General features: G+C 37.8%; 4 protein-coding genes across 4 annotated transcripts in view; all 4 read right to left on the bottom strand.

Moving 5' to 3' along the window:
• LOC104813663 (indole glucosinolate O-methyltransferase 1-like) overlaps positions 1 to 1,426 on the bottom strand; it is a 1,912-nt gene extending 486 nt beyond the window's left edge. The window contains exons 1-4 of the mRNA XM_010541349.1: positions 901 to 1,426; positions 499 to 809; positions 304 to 368; positions 6 to 191 (exon numbers count right to left, since the gene is read on the bottom strand). Of these exons, the coding sequence (XP_010539651.1) occupies positions 6 to 191; positions 304 to 368; positions 499 to 809; positions 901 to 1,352 (1,014 nt within the window). The 5' untranslated portion in view covers positions 1,353 to 1,426. The remainder of the gene's footprint in view (positions 1 to 5; positions 192 to 303; positions 369 to 498; positions 810 to 900) is intronic.
• Positions 1,427 to 3,362: 1,936 nt separating this feature from the next.
• Positions 3,363 to 5,141, bottom strand: LOC104813662 (indole glucosinolate O-methyltransferase 4-like). The gene is made up of 4 exons (XM_010541347.2): positions 4,598 to 5,141; positions 4,155 to 4,468; positions 3,944 to 4,008; positions 3,363 to 3,840 (listed from the first exon to the last, which is right to left on the bottom strand). Exons 1-4 carry the CDS (start codon positions 5,050 to 5,052, stop codon positions 3,535 to 3,537), a joined length of 1,140 nt encoding a protein of 379 aa, XP_010539649.1. The 5' UTR covers positions 5,053 to 5,141; the 3' UTR covers positions 3,363 to 3,534.
• A 1,454-nt stretch (positions 5,142 to 6,595) lies between these two features.
• On the bottom strand, positions 6,596 to 8,680 carry LOC104813661 (indole glucosinolate O-methyltransferase 3-like). Its single transcript, XM_010541346.2, has 4 exons — positions 8,085 to 8,680; positions 7,460 to 7,770; positions 7,215 to 7,279; positions 6,596 to 7,121 (listed from the first exon to the last, which is right to left on the bottom strand). Exons 1-4 carry the CDS (start codon positions 8,531 to 8,533, stop codon positions 6,810 to 6,812), a joined length of 1,137 nt encoding a protein of 378 aa, XP_010539648.1. The 5' UTR covers positions 8,534 to 8,680; the 3' UTR covers positions 6,596 to 6,809.
• A 6,020-nt stretch (positions 8,681 to 14,700) lies between these two features.
• LOC104814017 (indole glucosinolate O-methyltransferase 4-like) lies at positions 14,701 to 16,237 on the bottom strand. The gene is made up of 4 exons (XM_010541865.2): positions 15,807 to 16,237; positions 15,338 to 15,648; positions 15,102 to 15,166; positions 14,701 to 15,012 (listed from the first exon to the last, which is right to left on the bottom strand). The coding sequence occupies exons 1-4, from the start codon at positions 16,193 to 16,195 to the stop codon at positions 14,701 to 14,703; spliced, it is 1,077 nt and encodes a 358-aa protein (XP_010540167.1). The 5' UTR covers positions 16,196 to 16,237.
• Positions 16,238 to 18,448: the final 2,211 nt, after the last annotated feature.

Genomic DNA, 18,448 nt, shown 5'->3' with positions numbered 1-18,448 from the left:
TTCCCTCCCGCACACAGCGCCAGCAACAACACGTCCAGGTCGAAGCCGAAGTTGGAGTACTCGCCCCCGCCTTCCGGGTTTGTCGGAACAATGGTTTCCATTACGATCACCTTCCCTTTTTCCGGAAGCGATTTCCAACAGTTTTTAAGGATCTTCACGCAGTCTTCGTCGTTCCAGCCGTGGATCGACCGCTTCATGGAAAAATCGCATTTGAATATTCGTTATTGTTTTTCGATGTATTACTTAATTTTTTTTTGGGGGTTATACTCATCTAATGAAACCTATAGTATACATAGAACATACTTTAGTGAAGATGGCATCTCCCTTTGGGACTTCAACGAACATATCTCCGGCCACATGTTCCACCCCTGAAACATCCCATTCATAAACATGATATGTATATAGGCAATGATTTGAAAAAAAAATGCATTAATTAATCAGTAGCAAAAATGTAAACGTATACAGTCCAAATACGTATATGTACGTATAGTCCCATACCAGGAAAAGAAGGAGCCTTTGCTACGACGTCGGGCAGTTCGAAATTAATACCCCTTATGTGAGGGTACTTTGCAGTGATGAGGCTCAGAGTGGTGCCATCCGAGCCTCCCACGTCGACCAGAACGTTCACACCTTCGAACCCTTTGTAAACTTCTAGAAGCTTCTTCATGACCATGGTGGAATGTTCCGACATGGCCCGGTGAAACAGCTCGTGGAAGGGCTCGTCTCTCGGCAAGTACTCGTAGAGGGTCGTGCCGTGGGCACAGTCGAATGGAGCTTTCCCTTCTAGTATCATGTCCTTGTAATGAAACCTGCCCATGATTCGTTAAACAAATAAAAACGGTTTAATGCATGTACGTATAAACTGTAATAATAGAACAGAGAATCGATCGAATTAACTACCACATCTGGATGTAGACGTTGCTATGAGACACCAAGAACAACGGGGCGAGAGAGCCCGAGCCTTGGCTATCGTTCAAGAAGAATCTGCAGATCGGTTCGGCCGAGTAAACCCTCTCGGTTACTCCGGTACGGCCGTTCTCGCCGGTCCGAGTACGGCATTTCACTAGGGAATAGCTGGAGAGCAAACACAGCATTCGATCCAACAGCATCGGGGCATGCGGGTTGCTGGGCTTGGTCGGAAGGCGACAGGCTACGTCGGAAGGTGAGAGCCAGACGCCTTCACCGGCCTGGTGGATTGCGTCGACGACACCTATCTCGATGGCCGCTTTCAAAACCATGGGGAACGCCACCGCGTTGGCTATCCTCCCCGCTCGAATGCCTATCTCGTCGTCGTCGTTTTCCTCTTTGGTTGTGTTCGGGCTAGCGTTATGGTTCAAGTTGGTGACGTCCATTTCTTTTTTTCAAACGAAACTGAAGAAAATCAAAAGGGGACTTGATGCAAATTTGTTTCGAGCTGTGGTTTGAGCTCTCGCCATTGCCTTCCTTTATAGGGACATAATTGGGTATCAGAACCCGAATATGCTACCATAATTAATGTGATTTACCAAAAAAGACCAATGTGGAAAAAGGGGAGTATACGATCATTCGATCACTCCTACTTGTTATTGGAAAATAATATAAACAAAAAACACTATGATTGAATCGTATATAAAATATAATTATATCATATATTCTCCGTATAAATAATAAAATTTTCTAAAAATATTATTTATTTTTTAGTTAAAATGAAAATACATTTGGTGGGATATTTTTATACATTTTATGATTTATCTTAGAAATTATTAATATTCCTTTGTAAGTTCTGAAAAGAATGTCTCGGTTTCGATGCTAAATTGTTAAAATCTCAGTTTTTTTTTTTCCGTCACACAAATCACGTTTTTATATTCCAACAAATTGGTGGTGACCGAAAAGCTACTGTTAGAATGATTGGTTTTTCTCTGACAACCTTTACAATATTTTGAGAAATTATTTTAATTTACTTGTTTATTAATCAGATGAATGAATTTTGAAAATAAATAAAATTTAATAAATCATGGTCTACAAATAATTTATATTGCATTATATAAAAAAAAATTCAATATCTTTAAATCTTTTTAAAGTGACAAGAATATCATTGTGTTACCCACTTTTTTTTATTGGCTCGCACTTACTGTATGGTGCCATCTTTCTATTTTGAAGTGGGGTATATAATATATATCACCTTTATTTAGTTATAGCTATGGGAGAAATAATTGAATTAGCCTGTTTAATTGTTTGTTAAATGATTAAAACATCAGATAATATTACACTAAAAACATCTGTTATTAATTATTAATTATTTATTAATTAAATTAAATCAAATCAAATATTAAAATAAAAATTTAAAATAGATTTTTATTTAATCAAACAGAAAATGATATAATAAAATTTTATCATTTATGGAAAATCAGAACAATTGAATCTGAAATATAATCTTTATTTATGATTTGATTACATCGAGGCAAAATAAAAAATATAGTAAATAAACAATAAAAAAACAAAATAAAAAAAATATAAAATAATACAGGAAATGCATGATTGTTTATGGGCTGTACTTACGGTTGGTGTCATGCAACAGCTGCATGATTTGTTTCCAATATTCACCAATCTTTTATTTCAGTTTTTTCAACAAATATTGTGATCTGCCTCGAAAGTTGTGATTTTGCATAATACATATATCCCCCGAAATCTCTTACAAAACAATGATGTAGATACTCTCCATTAAAAAAAAAACATCTATCTGAGTAGTCTTATTACAAAACATCCTTTATCATAAAGTAAATTTGTATAGCTCTTTTTGGACTAAAGTATAAATTGTATTGTTTTTAATTTATTATTTAAAATTATGGTCTAGTGACTCCATAACGCCCTCAAGAGACAAAACGCCCCATGACATTTCATCTTTAAGAGTTTAGATTTTATATATACATATATATCGGGAAAAAAAATATTTTGTTGAATGACCTTTAAGGCCCATTGGATTCGTTTGTATTGCTATATATAAGGCCCAATGGGCCTTTGAAATGCTGTTATAAAATAATCAGTTTTTTTTATGATATATAACAAATCTTCCATGCGGGAAACAGGTGATGATTTAACGTCTCTTTTTTATTTTTATATCGGTGGTCGAAAATGATATCTGAAATATTCGAATATTAGAGATTATGAACATTTTATATTGTAATAGAATTTAGTATTGTTACATTAATCTATAATAAATAATATTTTTATATATCGTTTCAACATATTGTAATCTTGGATGAATAATAACAAGTTCAATGGAGATAATTCGGATCGATAAATGTTATTTTTTGTTCTCAATTTATTTTTCTATATATGGTTTCTCCATGAAATAACACACATTTTCTTCATCAGAGGGTAAGTTCCATTGAAGATTGTAGCATATATGTCGTTAATTTTATTACTTATACAAGCCGCCAAAAGACAAAGACAACAACAAGAACCACAAAGAGACAGAAACATGAAAGGAAGAAGTCATCAATGGATATATTATAGAAAAAAAGAAAGCGAACTTATCATTCATCAAAGCTTTAGTTATGCCTCTTTGTGGAATTCGATAACCCAACAATAGAAAGCGCGGCATATGAATTCGCAACGGTTGAAACCCGATCTCTTAGCCAAAGCTTCAAACTCGGTTCTTGTCCTTTCTTTAGCTCCTGAGCAGTGACACAGCACCGACATGTCCAAATCGAAGGCGATGTTGGAATAAACGTTTCCGCCTTCAGGATTTTCCGGAACAACCGTGTCTACGACTATCACTTTCCCTTTATCCGGGAGGGCTCTCCAGCAGTTTCTAAGAAATTTGGCGCAATCTTCGTCGGGCCAATCGTGGAGAATCCACTATATGTTTTATTCGAGGTAATGAATGAATTACATTACAAAGATTGAATCTTTATTAACATTTTTAGTTTGGCTTAAAAGTTAAAGCTATAGTAGAGCTTACTTTCATGAAGATGGCATCTCCCTTCGGAACCTCCACGAACATATCCCCAGCCACATTTTCAACCCCTAGAACCATATAGAATACTCGAGTAGAACTTGTTACATTTACATAAACAGCAGATAAAATAGACAAACCTTTTGATATATTTATGAGCTATATATGAAAAAGTGTGACATATTCCGTACAACACAAGAAATACGATTTGGAATACCTGGATAAGAAGGAGCGTCGGCTAAAACTCTTGCTAAATCGAAGTTGATACCCTTGATGTTAGGGTACTTTGAGGTAATGAGACTCAAAGTAGTACCAAGCCCTCCTCCCATATCGACTAACACCTGCACCCCTTCGAACCCTTTGTAAACCTCTAGAGCCTTCTTCACGATCATGATGGAATGTCCGACCATGGCCCGGTTAAATACATCATTTAGCGGTTCATCTCTCCTCATGTGTTCGAAGATCTTTGTCGTACCGTGAGCGTTGGTAAATGCGTCTCTTCCATCTAGTATCATATATTTCAAATGATTCCTGCAAGAGGATTATTAAATGATACCACATACTTGTCATCTATGCCACATGCACAAAGTTGTTGCATATACCCTTTTAAATGATATATATATATATATATATAGAGAGAGAGAGAGAGAGAGAGATTACCATGTCTTGATAAAGGCATCACTGTGGAGGAGCATGAACATAGGGACAAGAGAACCAGAGTCTTGGTTATCGGTCAAAAAGAATTGACAAACACGTTCGGTTGCGTATACCCTTTCAATCTCATCGTTTCCGGTACGAACCGTACGGCACTTCAGTATAGAGTAGCTAGTGAGTAACCGCAGCATGCGATCCAGCAACAGTGGAGCCTGTGGGTTGGTGGGTTTGGTCGGAAGCCTGCTCGCTATCTCGGAAGGTGAGAGCCACGCGCCCTCTCCCGCCTCGGAGATAGTGTCTATGACACCGATCTCGAAGGCTGCTTTCAAAACCATGGGGAACGCCACCGCGTTTGATATCCTGCTCGCTTGCAAGCCCGCCTCATCTTCCTCTTTCTCCTCCTTGGTTCTGTTAGGGTTAGGGTTAGGGATTAAGGATTTTTCGATATCTGTGGTGTTCATTTCTTTTCTTGCGCTTTCTTCTCACTAAAGGAAACTGAAGAAAATCGAAGGGGAAGATTTGCAATTTTTGTGGGTGGAGTTGAACTTTGGTTTTTGGCCCATTTTATAGAAGGGAAAATGGCAATATATCAATATAAGTTCAACATCCATTCAACACCTTTGTGGGTGGAGTTGAATGGATGTTGAATGTTGATCGCTACTGTAAAATTTTGGTAATGAAATTCAAAACCTTTTACAAAAAAAATATCAATACAAGTTACGAAAGGAAAATCGCTACGAAATGGAACCATCCTTTTTGTTTCAAAACGCTACAAACGTAAAAATAGAAATATCAAGCCAATTTTAAGAATTAATTTTTAATTTTGCTTTTCTTTTAATTCATTTTCATAAAAAAAATCCTCTTTTTTTTTTAATTTTTTCAAATATGGTTGGATACTTTTGGGAAAAGTAAGCATGTTAAAATCTTCTGGAGAGACTAACTATCCAACTAATACTTCACCAATATAAATATATCTAAGGTGAATATTTCGTTTTAAAAAAAAAAAATCAAGACTGGTTATTTTGAACCGTAAAAACTAAACCCATTCGATTTTTATAACAATTTTTGGTTTGTTTTCTTTTAGGTTAGATTTGGATTTGGTTTCCAATAAAAATTATTCATTTTATAAAAATATAATAATTTTGTTAGATTTTTTTAATTATTTTCATATTGTATTCCAATACAGCTCCAAATGTCCACCTCATATACAAGTAGCTTCCTATAATAAATGTTCCAAAAAAAACATGTTTTTCTTTCTTCCGTAACTACACTTAAAACAGGTTCTAATCAGTTTAGTAGAAGTCATTTACGAAAAATAGAAAGAAAAAAAAAAACACAAGGCACCCTCTCGCAACCTATATATGACCTAGTCTGAATAAACACATACTTGTTTTTTTTTTCTCGGAAAGCCATCTTTATTTTCTTGTTTTACTAACCTTTAAAGCAATTGTATTAGATGCAGATTAATCTAATTAGACGATAACAAATAGGATTAGACGATTATTAATCGGTATTAAAAAGACCCTGTTTTTTTTTTAAAATCGGATATAGGATTTTGTTTTGGTTGGCAGTCACTTAGATAGAACGATTTCATATATATATATATATATGTGTGTGTGTGTGTGTGTGTGTGTGTATTTAACATATGTAAATTGAAGGAGAAATAGTCAAAAAGTGCCAAAACTTTGGGTGTGACAATGTTGAATCTAGCAACCAACTCCATAAATAGATGTGGTTTTGTAACAATAAAATTGCTCATAAATGATAGAAAGGAACACGAATTCTTCATGAGCCAAGATTCTGAAACGTTTGAATTTACTCAATGTGTATGAATCAAGATTCTAAATCTTTTGGATTGCTGCCCCAAATTTATCTAAACTATATCGTTTTAATTTGTCGTTTGGGAAGTTTTACAACAAGTTCAGATATTCCCAATATTTTTTTTGTTAACTGTAAATTTAATAAAACCATTAAAAAAATATACAAAAGTTCAGATATTCCGAATATTCTCTATCAAACAAGTTTCTAGATTATATATATGACTTACATTTGACGTTGACGATGAATCAAATGAAGGATACAATCTGACCAGCCATCGGCTTTTTATTACTTATACATGCCAAAAGACAACGACAACAACATGAAACCACAAAGAAATGGAAAGATGCTTATTAGAAGCGATCGATGGATATGTAAAGGAACTCCGATCTTTTTCCCGTCAGACTTCTGTCTCTTTGTGGAGTTCGATAACCCAACAGTGGAAAACACGGCATATGAATTCGCAGCGATTGAATCCCGACCTCTTAGCCAAAGCTTCAAACTCGGTTTGTGTCCTTTCTTTCCCGCCTGGGGATACAGACATCATCAACATGTCGAAGCTGAAGACGATGTTTGAGTAGACATTACGGCCTTCTGGATCTACGGCAACAACCGCGTCTATGATGATCACTTTCCCTTTATCTGAGAGAGCTTTCCAACAATTTCTAAGAATCTTGGAGCAATCTTCGTCGCTCCAATCATGGAGAATCCACTATATATGATGTATTTAATTCATAATATGAAATCAAAAGATAGAATTTTCTTAATACATTTAAATTAAGATTCTTGGCGGAGAATGGCTTACTTTCATGAACACGGCATCTCCTTTTGGAACTTCAACGAACATATCTCCGGCCACATGTTCAACCCCTTGAAACACAATACGAGAGCAAATTCAGTTTGTGTCTTGTTATGCATCAAACTATTACCGTATAAATGTTAAAAGGTGTATATAGATGCTAGCTTTTCTTATATATATATTATAAACTATAAAAACAACATACTAATGTACAGCAAATTAAAGAAATATGATTTTAAAATGTTTAATACCGGCATAAGGAGGAGCGTCGGCTAAAGCTCTGGCTAGATCAAAATTTATACCCTTAATGTTGGGATACTTTGAGGTGATGAGACCTAAAGCAGTACCAACCCCTCCTCCCACATCGACCAAGACGTTCACACCTTCGAAACCTCGATAAACTTCTAGAGCCTTCTTCACGGTCATGATGGAATGTCCGCTCATGGCCCGGTTAAATAGATCGTTCAAAGGTTGGTCTCTGCACATGTATTGGAATATGGTCGTACCGTGGGCGTGGGTAAATGCATCTCCCCCTTCTAATACCATATGTTTCAAATGATTCCTGCGAATTAGATCGTCAGTTAAATAATATGAATGGTTAATGATGATATAAACCGTTTTTTACAAATTTTTATTAATGGAATTATAGTCATATAAATCAGTTAAATCGAAATGGAGATATTTTTGTGGAAATTTTCACTGTATTTTTTTACTCTCTCAAAGCCAGAAAAAAAAGGTTGATGCGTTTATTATACTCTCACCGCATACACTTAACTCTCTAATCACACTAAATTATTCTAATATAATCTTATAGAAAACCTCATTTACGAAATAGAAAACAAAAGATTTGGTAGAGAGAGGGAAAGACTAGATTACCATGCCTTGATAAAGATATCACCGTGGAGAATCATAAACAAGGAGACAAGAGAACCAGAGTCTTGGTTATTGGTCAAAAAGAACCGGCAAACCGGTTCAGCTGCATATACCCTTTCAATCTCATCATTTTCGGTTTGCACCGTACGACACTTTAGTATAGAGTAGCTAGTGAGTAAGCGCAGCATGCGATCCAACAACAGTGGAGCCTGCGGGTTTGTGGGTTTGGTCGGAAGCCTACGCGCTATCTCGGAAGGTGAGAGCCACGCGCCCTCTCCCGCCTTGGAGATAGTGTCGATGACGCCGATCTCGAGGGCAGCTTTCAAAACCATGGGGAACGCCACCGCGTTTGATATCCTGCTGGCTTGCAAGCCCCCTTCATCTTCTTCCATTTCTTCCTTGGTTCTGTTAGGGTTAGGGTTCAAGGATTCTTCGACATTGATGGCGTCCATTCATTTTTGTCGTACTTTACTCTCACTTAAGGAAACTGAAGAAGATGGAAGGGGAATGTATGCAAGTCTTATGGATGGGTTTGAGCTTCCGTTTTTGGCCCATTTTATAGAAGAGAAATGTCGGGATGCGTTGGAACAGCAGAAGATTTTGTGAGATATGTATGTACGATACGAAAATATTGGATAAAATGGAAAAAAAATTATACATGTACAAAAAAAGAGGAATGGGAGCGTAGAAAATAAAGAGACGTGTAGAGAATTTTTTTACGTAGAAAAAAACAAATTACAAAAAAACGAGGAAATCGTTTACTAATCAATCAAAAATATTTGTGAAAGATTTCTAACTCTCATTATCTTTTTTTCTCATTCAATTATTGAAAATAAGAACAGACTCAAGAAAAACAAAAAACATGATAATAAATGCAGAATTAGCGTAGTGTTAGATACAAATTTGATTTTTGGCGTCTTATTTAGAAAGTCTTCCTTCAACAGGACAGAAAATGTCGACCGTGCATGCATGTAAATCATTTTCACAATTAGACGAGAGAATAAATATTCATGCCACGACAAATATATAGAGTCGAATTAGCCCATTAATGCTTGACCAAATTAAATAAATAAATATATTGGTGGAAAATGTTCCCACAATAAAACGAGGCACCTAATAAAATATGTAATATAAAGTCATTTGGGAAAAAAAATGAAGTAATTAGGCACACCTTCTAGATACCTACTTTTTACTTACACGAACAATCTTCATTCTCATTGTTTTACTGCCCTTATTAGGAAAAAAATATATACGTATTAGCCAGAGATTAAGCAAATTAGACGATAATTAATCAAGTTTAACCACTATATATTAACGGTGATTAATCACATGACGAACTTTTTCACCGATTACAGGGTTTTTGTGGTGGTTGGCAGCTAATAGACCAATTCTTTTATAATAGTTTATAAGATGTTTTAAAATTTTGTGTATATATATATATATATATATATATTTTTGTCAACTGTAATTTATAATCAACACAAATCCGATGTACAAGAGGGATCAGTAGTTACATAATCATCATAGCCAGATACAACAGTAATACAACGCTTATCAAAGAGGATCCAAGCAATCGATGGATATATAAAGGAACTCTGTGAACAAAATAAGAATCGGAGTATGGGTTTCTCGGCTTTTCGGGTTGTGCCGGCAATGGAGAATTAGGTTTTAGAGGTGAGAGACACTTTGTAAAAGAAATACTCTCGTGATTATATTATTCGATTGTGTGGTGTCCCTATATACAGACGTGCTACATTTACAGAAAAAGGAATGTACATACATAAAGGAAAATACAATATCTTGCGTGACAAGAAAAGGAAACATGTGTTATGACCGAGATACGTTCATTGCATGTTCCATGGCTTCCTTTTCTCCTGTAATATCGTCAACATTCCCCCTCAAGATTGGTCGGGGAAACTCGATTAGACCAATCTTGGAGAGGATGCGATTGAGTACGAATGAACTCGTGGCTTTGGTAAGTATATCTGCGAGTTGATCTTGACTTCGAGTGAACTTTGTTGTGATGAGTCCTTGAGTGATCTTCTCTCGAATGAAGTGACAGTCGACTTCAATGTGTTTTGTTCGTTCATGGAACACTGAATTGGCTGCGATGTGAATGGCGGCTTGGTTGTCGCAATGCATTGGTGTGGGCTGCTCGATATTGATTCCAAGATCCTTTAGTAATTGCCGCAACCAAAGTACCTTGCTCGTTGTGTTGGCCATAGCTCGATATTCGGCTTCCGCGCTTGACCGAGCTACTACCGTTTGCTTCTTACTCTTCCATGTGACCAAGTTTCCTCCAACAAATGTACAGTATCCGCTAGTTGATCGTCGATCCAATCTATCGCCTGCCCAATCTGCGTCGCAATAAGCTACTAGCTCGGTATGCTTATTGTTTGCCATCCAAATTCCCTTGTTTGGTGTGCCTTTCAAGTATTTGAGTATCCGATCTACCATGTTCCAATGCATTGAAGTCGGGGCATGCATCCACTGACTAACCTGATGCACAGAAAAACTTATGTCAGGTCGGGTAATAGTTAAATATATAAGTTTACCTACGGTTCGACGATATTGTGACGGTTCTTCCAATGATTCCCCCTCGCGTTGATCCTTGAAATTTTCTTCTATAGGGGTGCGAACTGATTTAGCGCCTGTCTTTCCAGTATCCTGCAAAAGTTCGAGAAGATATTTCCTTTGTGAAAGGAACAACGCGTTAGTAGAACGGATTACTTCAATCCCAAGGAAGTATTTGAGAGAACCAAGGTCCTTGATGTCGAAGACACGTTGAAGGTAGGATTTGGTTTCTTGAATGCCAAGCTTGTCATTGCCGGAGAGAATAATATCGTCGACGTAGACCAATAAAACCACAATTCCGGACGAACTTTGAAGGGTAAATAAGGAGTGATCCGAGTCACTACGAGAAAAACCCTTAGTGAGCAAGGCCGAGGATAACTTGTGATACCAAGCTCTCGGCGATTGCTTTAAACCGTAAATGGCTTTCTTCAATTTGCAGACTTGACCCGGAAGCAAAGGACGTTTAAAACCCGGTGGAGGCGACATAAAGATATCCTCTTCGAGATCGCCTTGGAGGAAGGCATTCTTAACGTCCATCTGCCATAAAGACCAATCCAAGTTAATAGCTAGAGATAAAAGGACACGAACGGTTGGTAACTTAGCTACGGGAGCAAATGTGTCCGTATAATCTTCGCCATATGTTTGGGTGAATCCCCGGGCGACTAAGCGAGCTTTATGTCTTTCGATTGTGCCGTCGCTCCGGTATTTGATTTTATAGACCCATTTGCATCCAACCACATGCTTATTGTCCGGTGGTGACGTGATTTCCCATGTCCCATTTCTGTCTAACGCGGCTAGCTCTTCGTCCATTGCCTTTTGCCACACCGCATCATCCTTGGCTTCTTCATACGTGTTTGGTTCAATATCCTGTAAAATGGCACTGTGATAGCATTGAGAATCTGATGGATAGTCAAATAGAGAGAAATGGGCATAAGATTGAAGGTATGAAGGGGGACGACGAGGCCTTGTTCCTCGGCGTAAGGCCTGAGCTTGTGACATGGAATTGTCTGCCGGAGCGCATGAGTTAGATGCAAGCGTCGGACATTCCCCCTGTCTTGCAGAAGCTTCGAAAGAATCTAGCATAGTGACAGGTTCGGTTGAGTATGGCACAAGCAAAGAAGGATCTTCTTCCTGAGCATTATTATTAATGCATTGCATGTCTTCGGTGGGTGGAATAGAACCTGAACCTGCATGGTTAGTGAAAACAATAGTAGAAGAAGATGACAATGATCGAGAGGGAGATGTGACCTGCGGCTCGACTGTGGACAAGGTATCAGTCGAAGCCGGTGACGATGGAATGGTTGTAGAAGAGTTGAGATGATTTAGAGCTGCATGCAAGCGACGAACAGAGACGTCATAGTCTAGGCCTGGCTGAGCAATATTCTCTAGTTCTTGCCAATCCGTAGCATCAAAGTAGCCAACATCCTCGACAAATCGAACTTCCCGAGAGGTATATGGTCGCCGAGTCGGCGGATGATAACAAATATAACCCTTTTGATTGGATGGGTAGCCAAGAAAGATACACCGGATGCTTCGAGGATCAAGTTTGTCGCGTTGTCCTGCATCAATATAAGCAAAACAAACACAACCAAAAGTACGAAGATGTTCAATGCTTTCCTTACGATGAAAGAGTAGCTCGAATGGAGAGTTATCATTTAGCACTTGTGTCGGTAGACGGTTAATTAGATAGCACGCGGTTTGAACCGCATAACTCCAGTAAAGTTTTGGAACATGTCGGTGGAATAATAATGTGCGTGCCACTTCCATAAGATGCCGATTCTTGCGTTCCGCGACGCCATTTTGTTGCGGAGTGTTCGGGCATGATCGTTGATGAACAATTCCTTGGTCGAGAAGAAACGAGCGGAAGTTGGTCCCCATATATTCGCCTCCATTGTCTGTGCGTAAAAACTTAATCTTGCTGCCAAATTGGTTAGTCACATAAGAGCAAAAATATTTGAAAGCATCGAAGGCATCACTTTTTCTTTTCAATAACGTGAGCCATGTATGTTTGGTCGTTTCATCGATAAAAGTGATAAAATACTTGTAATTATCAATAGAAAAACATGGGGCGGTCCAAATATCCGAGTGAATTAACTCAAAAGGATGCGCATAAGTAGTTGTAGAAATGGGAAAGACAGACCGACAATGTTTGCCAAGCATACACGCATCACAAAAGTGAAAATCGTTTTTAACTTCTGGAACAAGTAAACGAAGGACCTTTCGATGAGGATGGCCTAACCTAGCATGCCACACATCGGATGAAAGGGAAACAAAACAAGAATGAAAACAAGAGTGGAAATCTTCAAGATAGAATAGGTTGCCCCGCCTAATGCCGTAACCAAAGACCCGGTCCATCTTAGTATCCTGAAACAAAACTCGGTCAGTTTCGAAAGTAACAATACATTCGGTTTCCGTAAGAAGCTTGGACAATGATAATAGATTTGTTTTAAATGCTGGAACGTATAGTGCAGATATGCGACGATCAAAAAGACGAATAAAGCCATGTCCCTCTATGGGTACCGAATGTCCATTTGCTACAGTAACTGAACCAGAACTACGTGTAAGAGTATGAAACCACGATGCATTAGAAAACATATGACAAGTAGCTCCTGAATCAATTACTATAGAGGGAATAATAGCATTGTTACCGGAGTCTTTAGTGTTTAGTGCGAGCAAAAGTTGTTTGAAGCCTTTGATTTCAGCATTGGAGAAGGCGACAACATTGTCGGCAACGGATGGCAGAGCTTGTTCGGCGGACATAGCCACACCACGTTTCGGTTGTTCTCTGAACCTTGACGGTTTCAGGTGCGGGTTGAGAATACAACATCGCTCCTTGGAATGGCCGGCACGTTTACAATGGTCGCAGAAATAGGATTTCTTTTCCTTCGACGAGAAAGAAGTCGATGGTGCTTTCTGAGCATAATGAGCCATAGTGCTCGGACCCGAGAACAATGTTCTTCCTCCTTCTTCACGTTTAATCATCATACAAACTTCATCGAACGATGGTAAGGTAGTTTGACGCAACATATGATAGACAAGATCATTCAAAGAAGGATCAAGAGCTAAAAGGAGGGAAAACACCTTATCCTCTTGTGCTCGGAGCAAGGATTCGTTGAGATCCGCCGTGGGAGGTCTGATCTCGTCAAGCTCTGCCCAAAGAGCGCAAAACTCGCCCTGAATCTTGTTAAAAGGCTGGCCGTTTTGCTGCAGTTGGAAGATCTTCCTCTTTATCTCAAAAATGCGGCTTATGTTCGACAAATTGCCGTACACATTTTTGAGAGCATCCCAAAGGGACTTTGCGGAGTCCATGGCGATGAATGACTGCAGAAGATTCTCATCCAGCGAAGCTTGAAGAATGACGAGAGCCCGTTGATCAGATTGGTACCATTTTGCCTTTGCTTTGGCAGCAACATCGGCTTGGTTGCGGATTGCAGTCGCATCCGGTAGTTCCCCATCAGCAGCCACTTCCTGTGGAGGGGTCTCGGTGACAAAACCGGCAAGCACGTGTTCCCAAAGGCCATTGCTACTGAGGACTGCTTTGGCAGCCTTTGACCAATAGAAATAATTCTCTCCATGAAGGGTAATGGGGATCGATTTGGCTTGAGTTTCCATGGCCGAAAGTGGATTCGAAAGAAAGAACAGGGAGAGAGATGAAGGAAATAATCTGGAGTAATCAGGAAGAAATTGAGTCGAAGACAAATCAGTGGAAGCTCCGATCGTCTCGCTCTGATACCATGAACAAAATAAGAATCGGAGTATGGGTTTCTCGGCTTTTCGGGTTGTGCCGGCAATGGAGAATTAGGTTTTAGAGGTGAGAGACACTTTGTAAAAGAAATACTCTCGTGATTATATTATTCGATTGTGTGGTGTCCCTATATACAGACGTGCTACATTTACAGAAAAAGGAATGTACATACATAAAGGAAAATACAATATCTTGCGTGACAAGAAAAGGAAACATGTGTTATGACCGAGATACGTTCATTGCATGTTCCATGGCTTCCTTTTCTCCTGTAATATCGTCAACACTCTGATCTTTTTCCCGTCAAGCTTCTGTCTCTTTGTTGAATTCGATAACCCAACAGTGGAAAACACGACATATGAATTCACAGCGATTGAATCCCGACCTCTTAGCCAAAGCTTCAAACTCAGTTCGTGTCCTTTCTTTCCCACCTGAGCATACAGACATCATCAACATGTCGAAGCTGAAGACGATCTTTGAGTAGACATTACGGCCTTCTAGATTTATGGGAACAACCGCGTCAATGATGATCACTTTCCCTTTATCTGGGAGAGCTTCCCAACAATTTCTTAGAATCTTGGAGCAATCTTCGTCACTCCAATCATGGAGAATCCACTATGATATATTTAATTCATAATATAAAATCAAAAGATAGAATTTCTTTAATACGTTTAAATTAAGATTCTTGGCGGAGAGTGACTTACTTTCATGAAGATGGCATCTCCTTTCGGAACTTCAACGAACATATCTCCGACCACATGTTCAACCCCTCGAAACACAATACGGGAGTAAATTTAGTTTGTGTCTTGTGTTATGCACCAATCTATTGCAGTTTACGTTAAAAGGTGTATATAGAAGTTTTTATTATGTATATTATGAGCCGTAAAAATAACATATTAATGTACAAGTTAAAGAAATATAATTTTAAAATGTTTAATACCGGCATAAGGAGGAGCGTCGGCTAAAGCTCTGGCTAGATCAAAATTTATACCCTTAATGTTGGGATATTTTGAGGTAATGAGGCCTAAAGCAGTACCAACTCCTCCTCCCACATCGACCAATACTTTCATATCTTCGAAACCTCGATAGACTTCTAGAGCCTTCTTCAAGATCATGATCGAATGTCCGGTCATTGCCCGGTTAAATAGATCGTTGAAAGGTTGGTCTCTGCACATGCATTGGAATAGGGTCGTACCGTGGGCGTGGGTAAATGCATCTCCCCCATCTAATATCATATGTTTCAAATGATTCCTGCGAATTAGATCGTCGGTTAAATAATATGAATGGTTAATGATGATGCAAACTGTTGTTATAGAACAATTTAAATGAAAATATATTCATATAAATCAGTTAATTAATCGAAATGAGGAAAAAAAAGATTTGATAGAGAGAGGGAGAGACTAGATTACCATGCCTTGATACAGACATCACCGTGGAGCGTCATAAACAAGGAGAAAAGAGAACCAGAGTCTTGGTTATCGGTCAAAAAGAACCGGCAAACCGGTTCAGATGCGTATACCCTTTCAATCTCATCATTTCCGGTTTGCACCGTACGGTATTTTAGTATAGAGTAGCTAGTGAGTAAGCGCAGCATGCGATCCAACAACAGTGGAGCCTGCGGGTTTGTGGGTTTGGTCGGAAGCCTACGCGCTATCTCGGAAGGTGAGAGCCACGCGCCCTCTCCCGCCTTGGAGATAGTGTCGATGACGCCGATCTCGAGGGCAGCTTTCAAAACCATGGGGAACGCCACCGCGTTTGATATCCTGCTGGCTTGCAAGCCCGCTTCATCTTCTTCCATTTGTTCCTTGGTTCTGTTAGGGTTAGGGTTCAAGGATTCTTCGACATTGATGGCGTTCATTTCTTTTCTTTTTTTTTGTACTTTACTCTCACTTAAGGAAACTGAAGAAGATGGAAGGGGAATGTATGCCACTTTTATGGATGGATTTGAGCTTCCGTTTTTGGCCCATTTTATAGAAGAGAAATGTCGGGATGCGTTGGAACAGTAGAAGATTTTGTGAGATATGTATGTATGATACGCAAATATTGGGTAAAATGAAAAATATTTACACGCACAAAACCAATTACAAAAACACGGAAATTGATCAAAATATATGTGTAGATATTTTTTACGCAGAAAAAACAAATTACAAAATATATGTGAGAGATTTCAAACTCTGGATATTTTTTCTCATTCAATTTGTTGAAAGTAGGGACAGACTCAAGGAAAAATACAGAGCAATTAAAATGAAATAAAAATTTGATTTTGGGCGTCTTATTTAGACAGTCTTCCTTCCTGTCGCACAGAAAATGTCGACCACGTAAGGCATATTTTCACCATTAGACGAGAGTTTTCTGACATATGTTTAAGAATAAGTATATATATATATATATATATATGTATTATCCAGAGATTGAGCAAATTAGACGATAATTAATCAAGTTTAACCACTATTAACGGTGATCAATCAAATGATGAATTTTTTCACCGATTACAGGGTTTTCGTGGTGTTGGCAGCTAAATAGACAATTTTTTTTGTAATAGTTTATAATATATTTTCTTAAAATCGTATGTGTATATAGAGAAAGAGAGAGAGAGAATCAAAGAGTCAAAATATAGAGGAAATATTTTCTCTTAGATACCTAATTAAATTATCGTATTGCATATTTTTTTTGTTACGATGGGAAACCCTTATCCTACAACCATTCGGGTTGGACACCGGACACCGCAACGCCTTTCAATCCATGGGCCGGACGAGAACGACATCAGGACAGTATCATGGACCTGAGAAAACCCACCGCCCTGCGCAGTAGTCTGCAAACCACGCAGAGCAGGTAAACCATCATCGTAAAGCTGACCGACTCAAGGGGAGTACTATACTTGGGATTCGAACCCACAACCTCATAGAAGAGGGGAGTTGTCATTAACCACTAGGTTGGGGTACTCCCCCAGTATTGCATATTTTTATACAAGAAAAAAAATCAAATAGTCCAACTATTAGTTCTAGATTTTTTTTGTTAACTGTAAATGTTATATATATATATATATATAATATAGAAGAGATGACCAATGAGGTAGCTTCAATAAATACAGATATCAAAGTTCACAATAGCATGACCAATGAGGTTCTAGATTATCTTTCGATCTATTTCAACACTTAAACATGCTTTTTTTTTTTCGTAACTACACTCAAAACATATTATAATCAATTTACTAAATGTCATTTGTGAAAAAAAAGTCAATTATTCAGGTTAGATACTACTATTTAACTATTAACGAAATTACTATTTTCTATTAATTATCGGGTTTTTGTAGCGTTTGGAAGTCAAATTGATCGACTTTAGAACGGTGTTTATAATATGTAGCAAACACGAACCACTTGTTCATATATATATATATATTCATTAACATACTCAAGTTGTTTGAAGAAATAGTCGCAAGTGATTGGATACTTAACCTGTCCAATTACTCACAAACTAACCCCAATAAATTATCGGATGGTGTAGTTAGTGAAATTTGAAATTTGTATTTAATTTGAAGGATGGAAAATATTTGGCATCTAATTGAATTAAATGGTGATAAAGGACTTCTAATACAAAATCTGTATTTATTCAAATATATAAAAAAAACTATCATTTCACTTATTTAAACGGCCGTAACAAATATTTTAATGTCTTAACAAAACAGTGTATTTAATGTATATTTTATTTGGATATCAAATTTAAAATTTTGGAATTTTTTGAAATGTCATTACAAAGTCATAATTTTCTAGATCGTGACACAAAACCGCAAAACCGTGATTTTTAGCTCACATGCATACAAAATATAAGTTATTTTGATAAGGGAATACAAAATCTAGAAAATTTCCATCTTTGTATTGATTAGGTACATTAATAGAGATGACTATATATATGCATATACAAGTCGTATTCCTCTAATGTCAATGTGATACACGTAAAATTAGTACTAACCATACACGTATTCATCCACTATAAAGACCAAGCAAAGGAAGACAGCTTTCAGACCAAACCAAATAATTTCAACCTCTTTCCC

This window comes from Tarenaya hassleriana, unplaced genomic scaffold, assembly GCF_000463585.1.
Source record: "Tarenaya hassleriana unplaced genomic scaffold, ASM46358v1 Cleome20, whole genome shotgun sequence".
Taxonomy (NCBI): Eukaryota; Viridiplantae; Streptophyta; class Magnoliopsida; order Brassicales; family Cleomaceae; genus Tarenaya; species Tarenaya hassleriana.
Note: the sequence above shows the minus strand (reverse complement) of the source record. Positions and strands in the feature narration are given on the sequence as shown.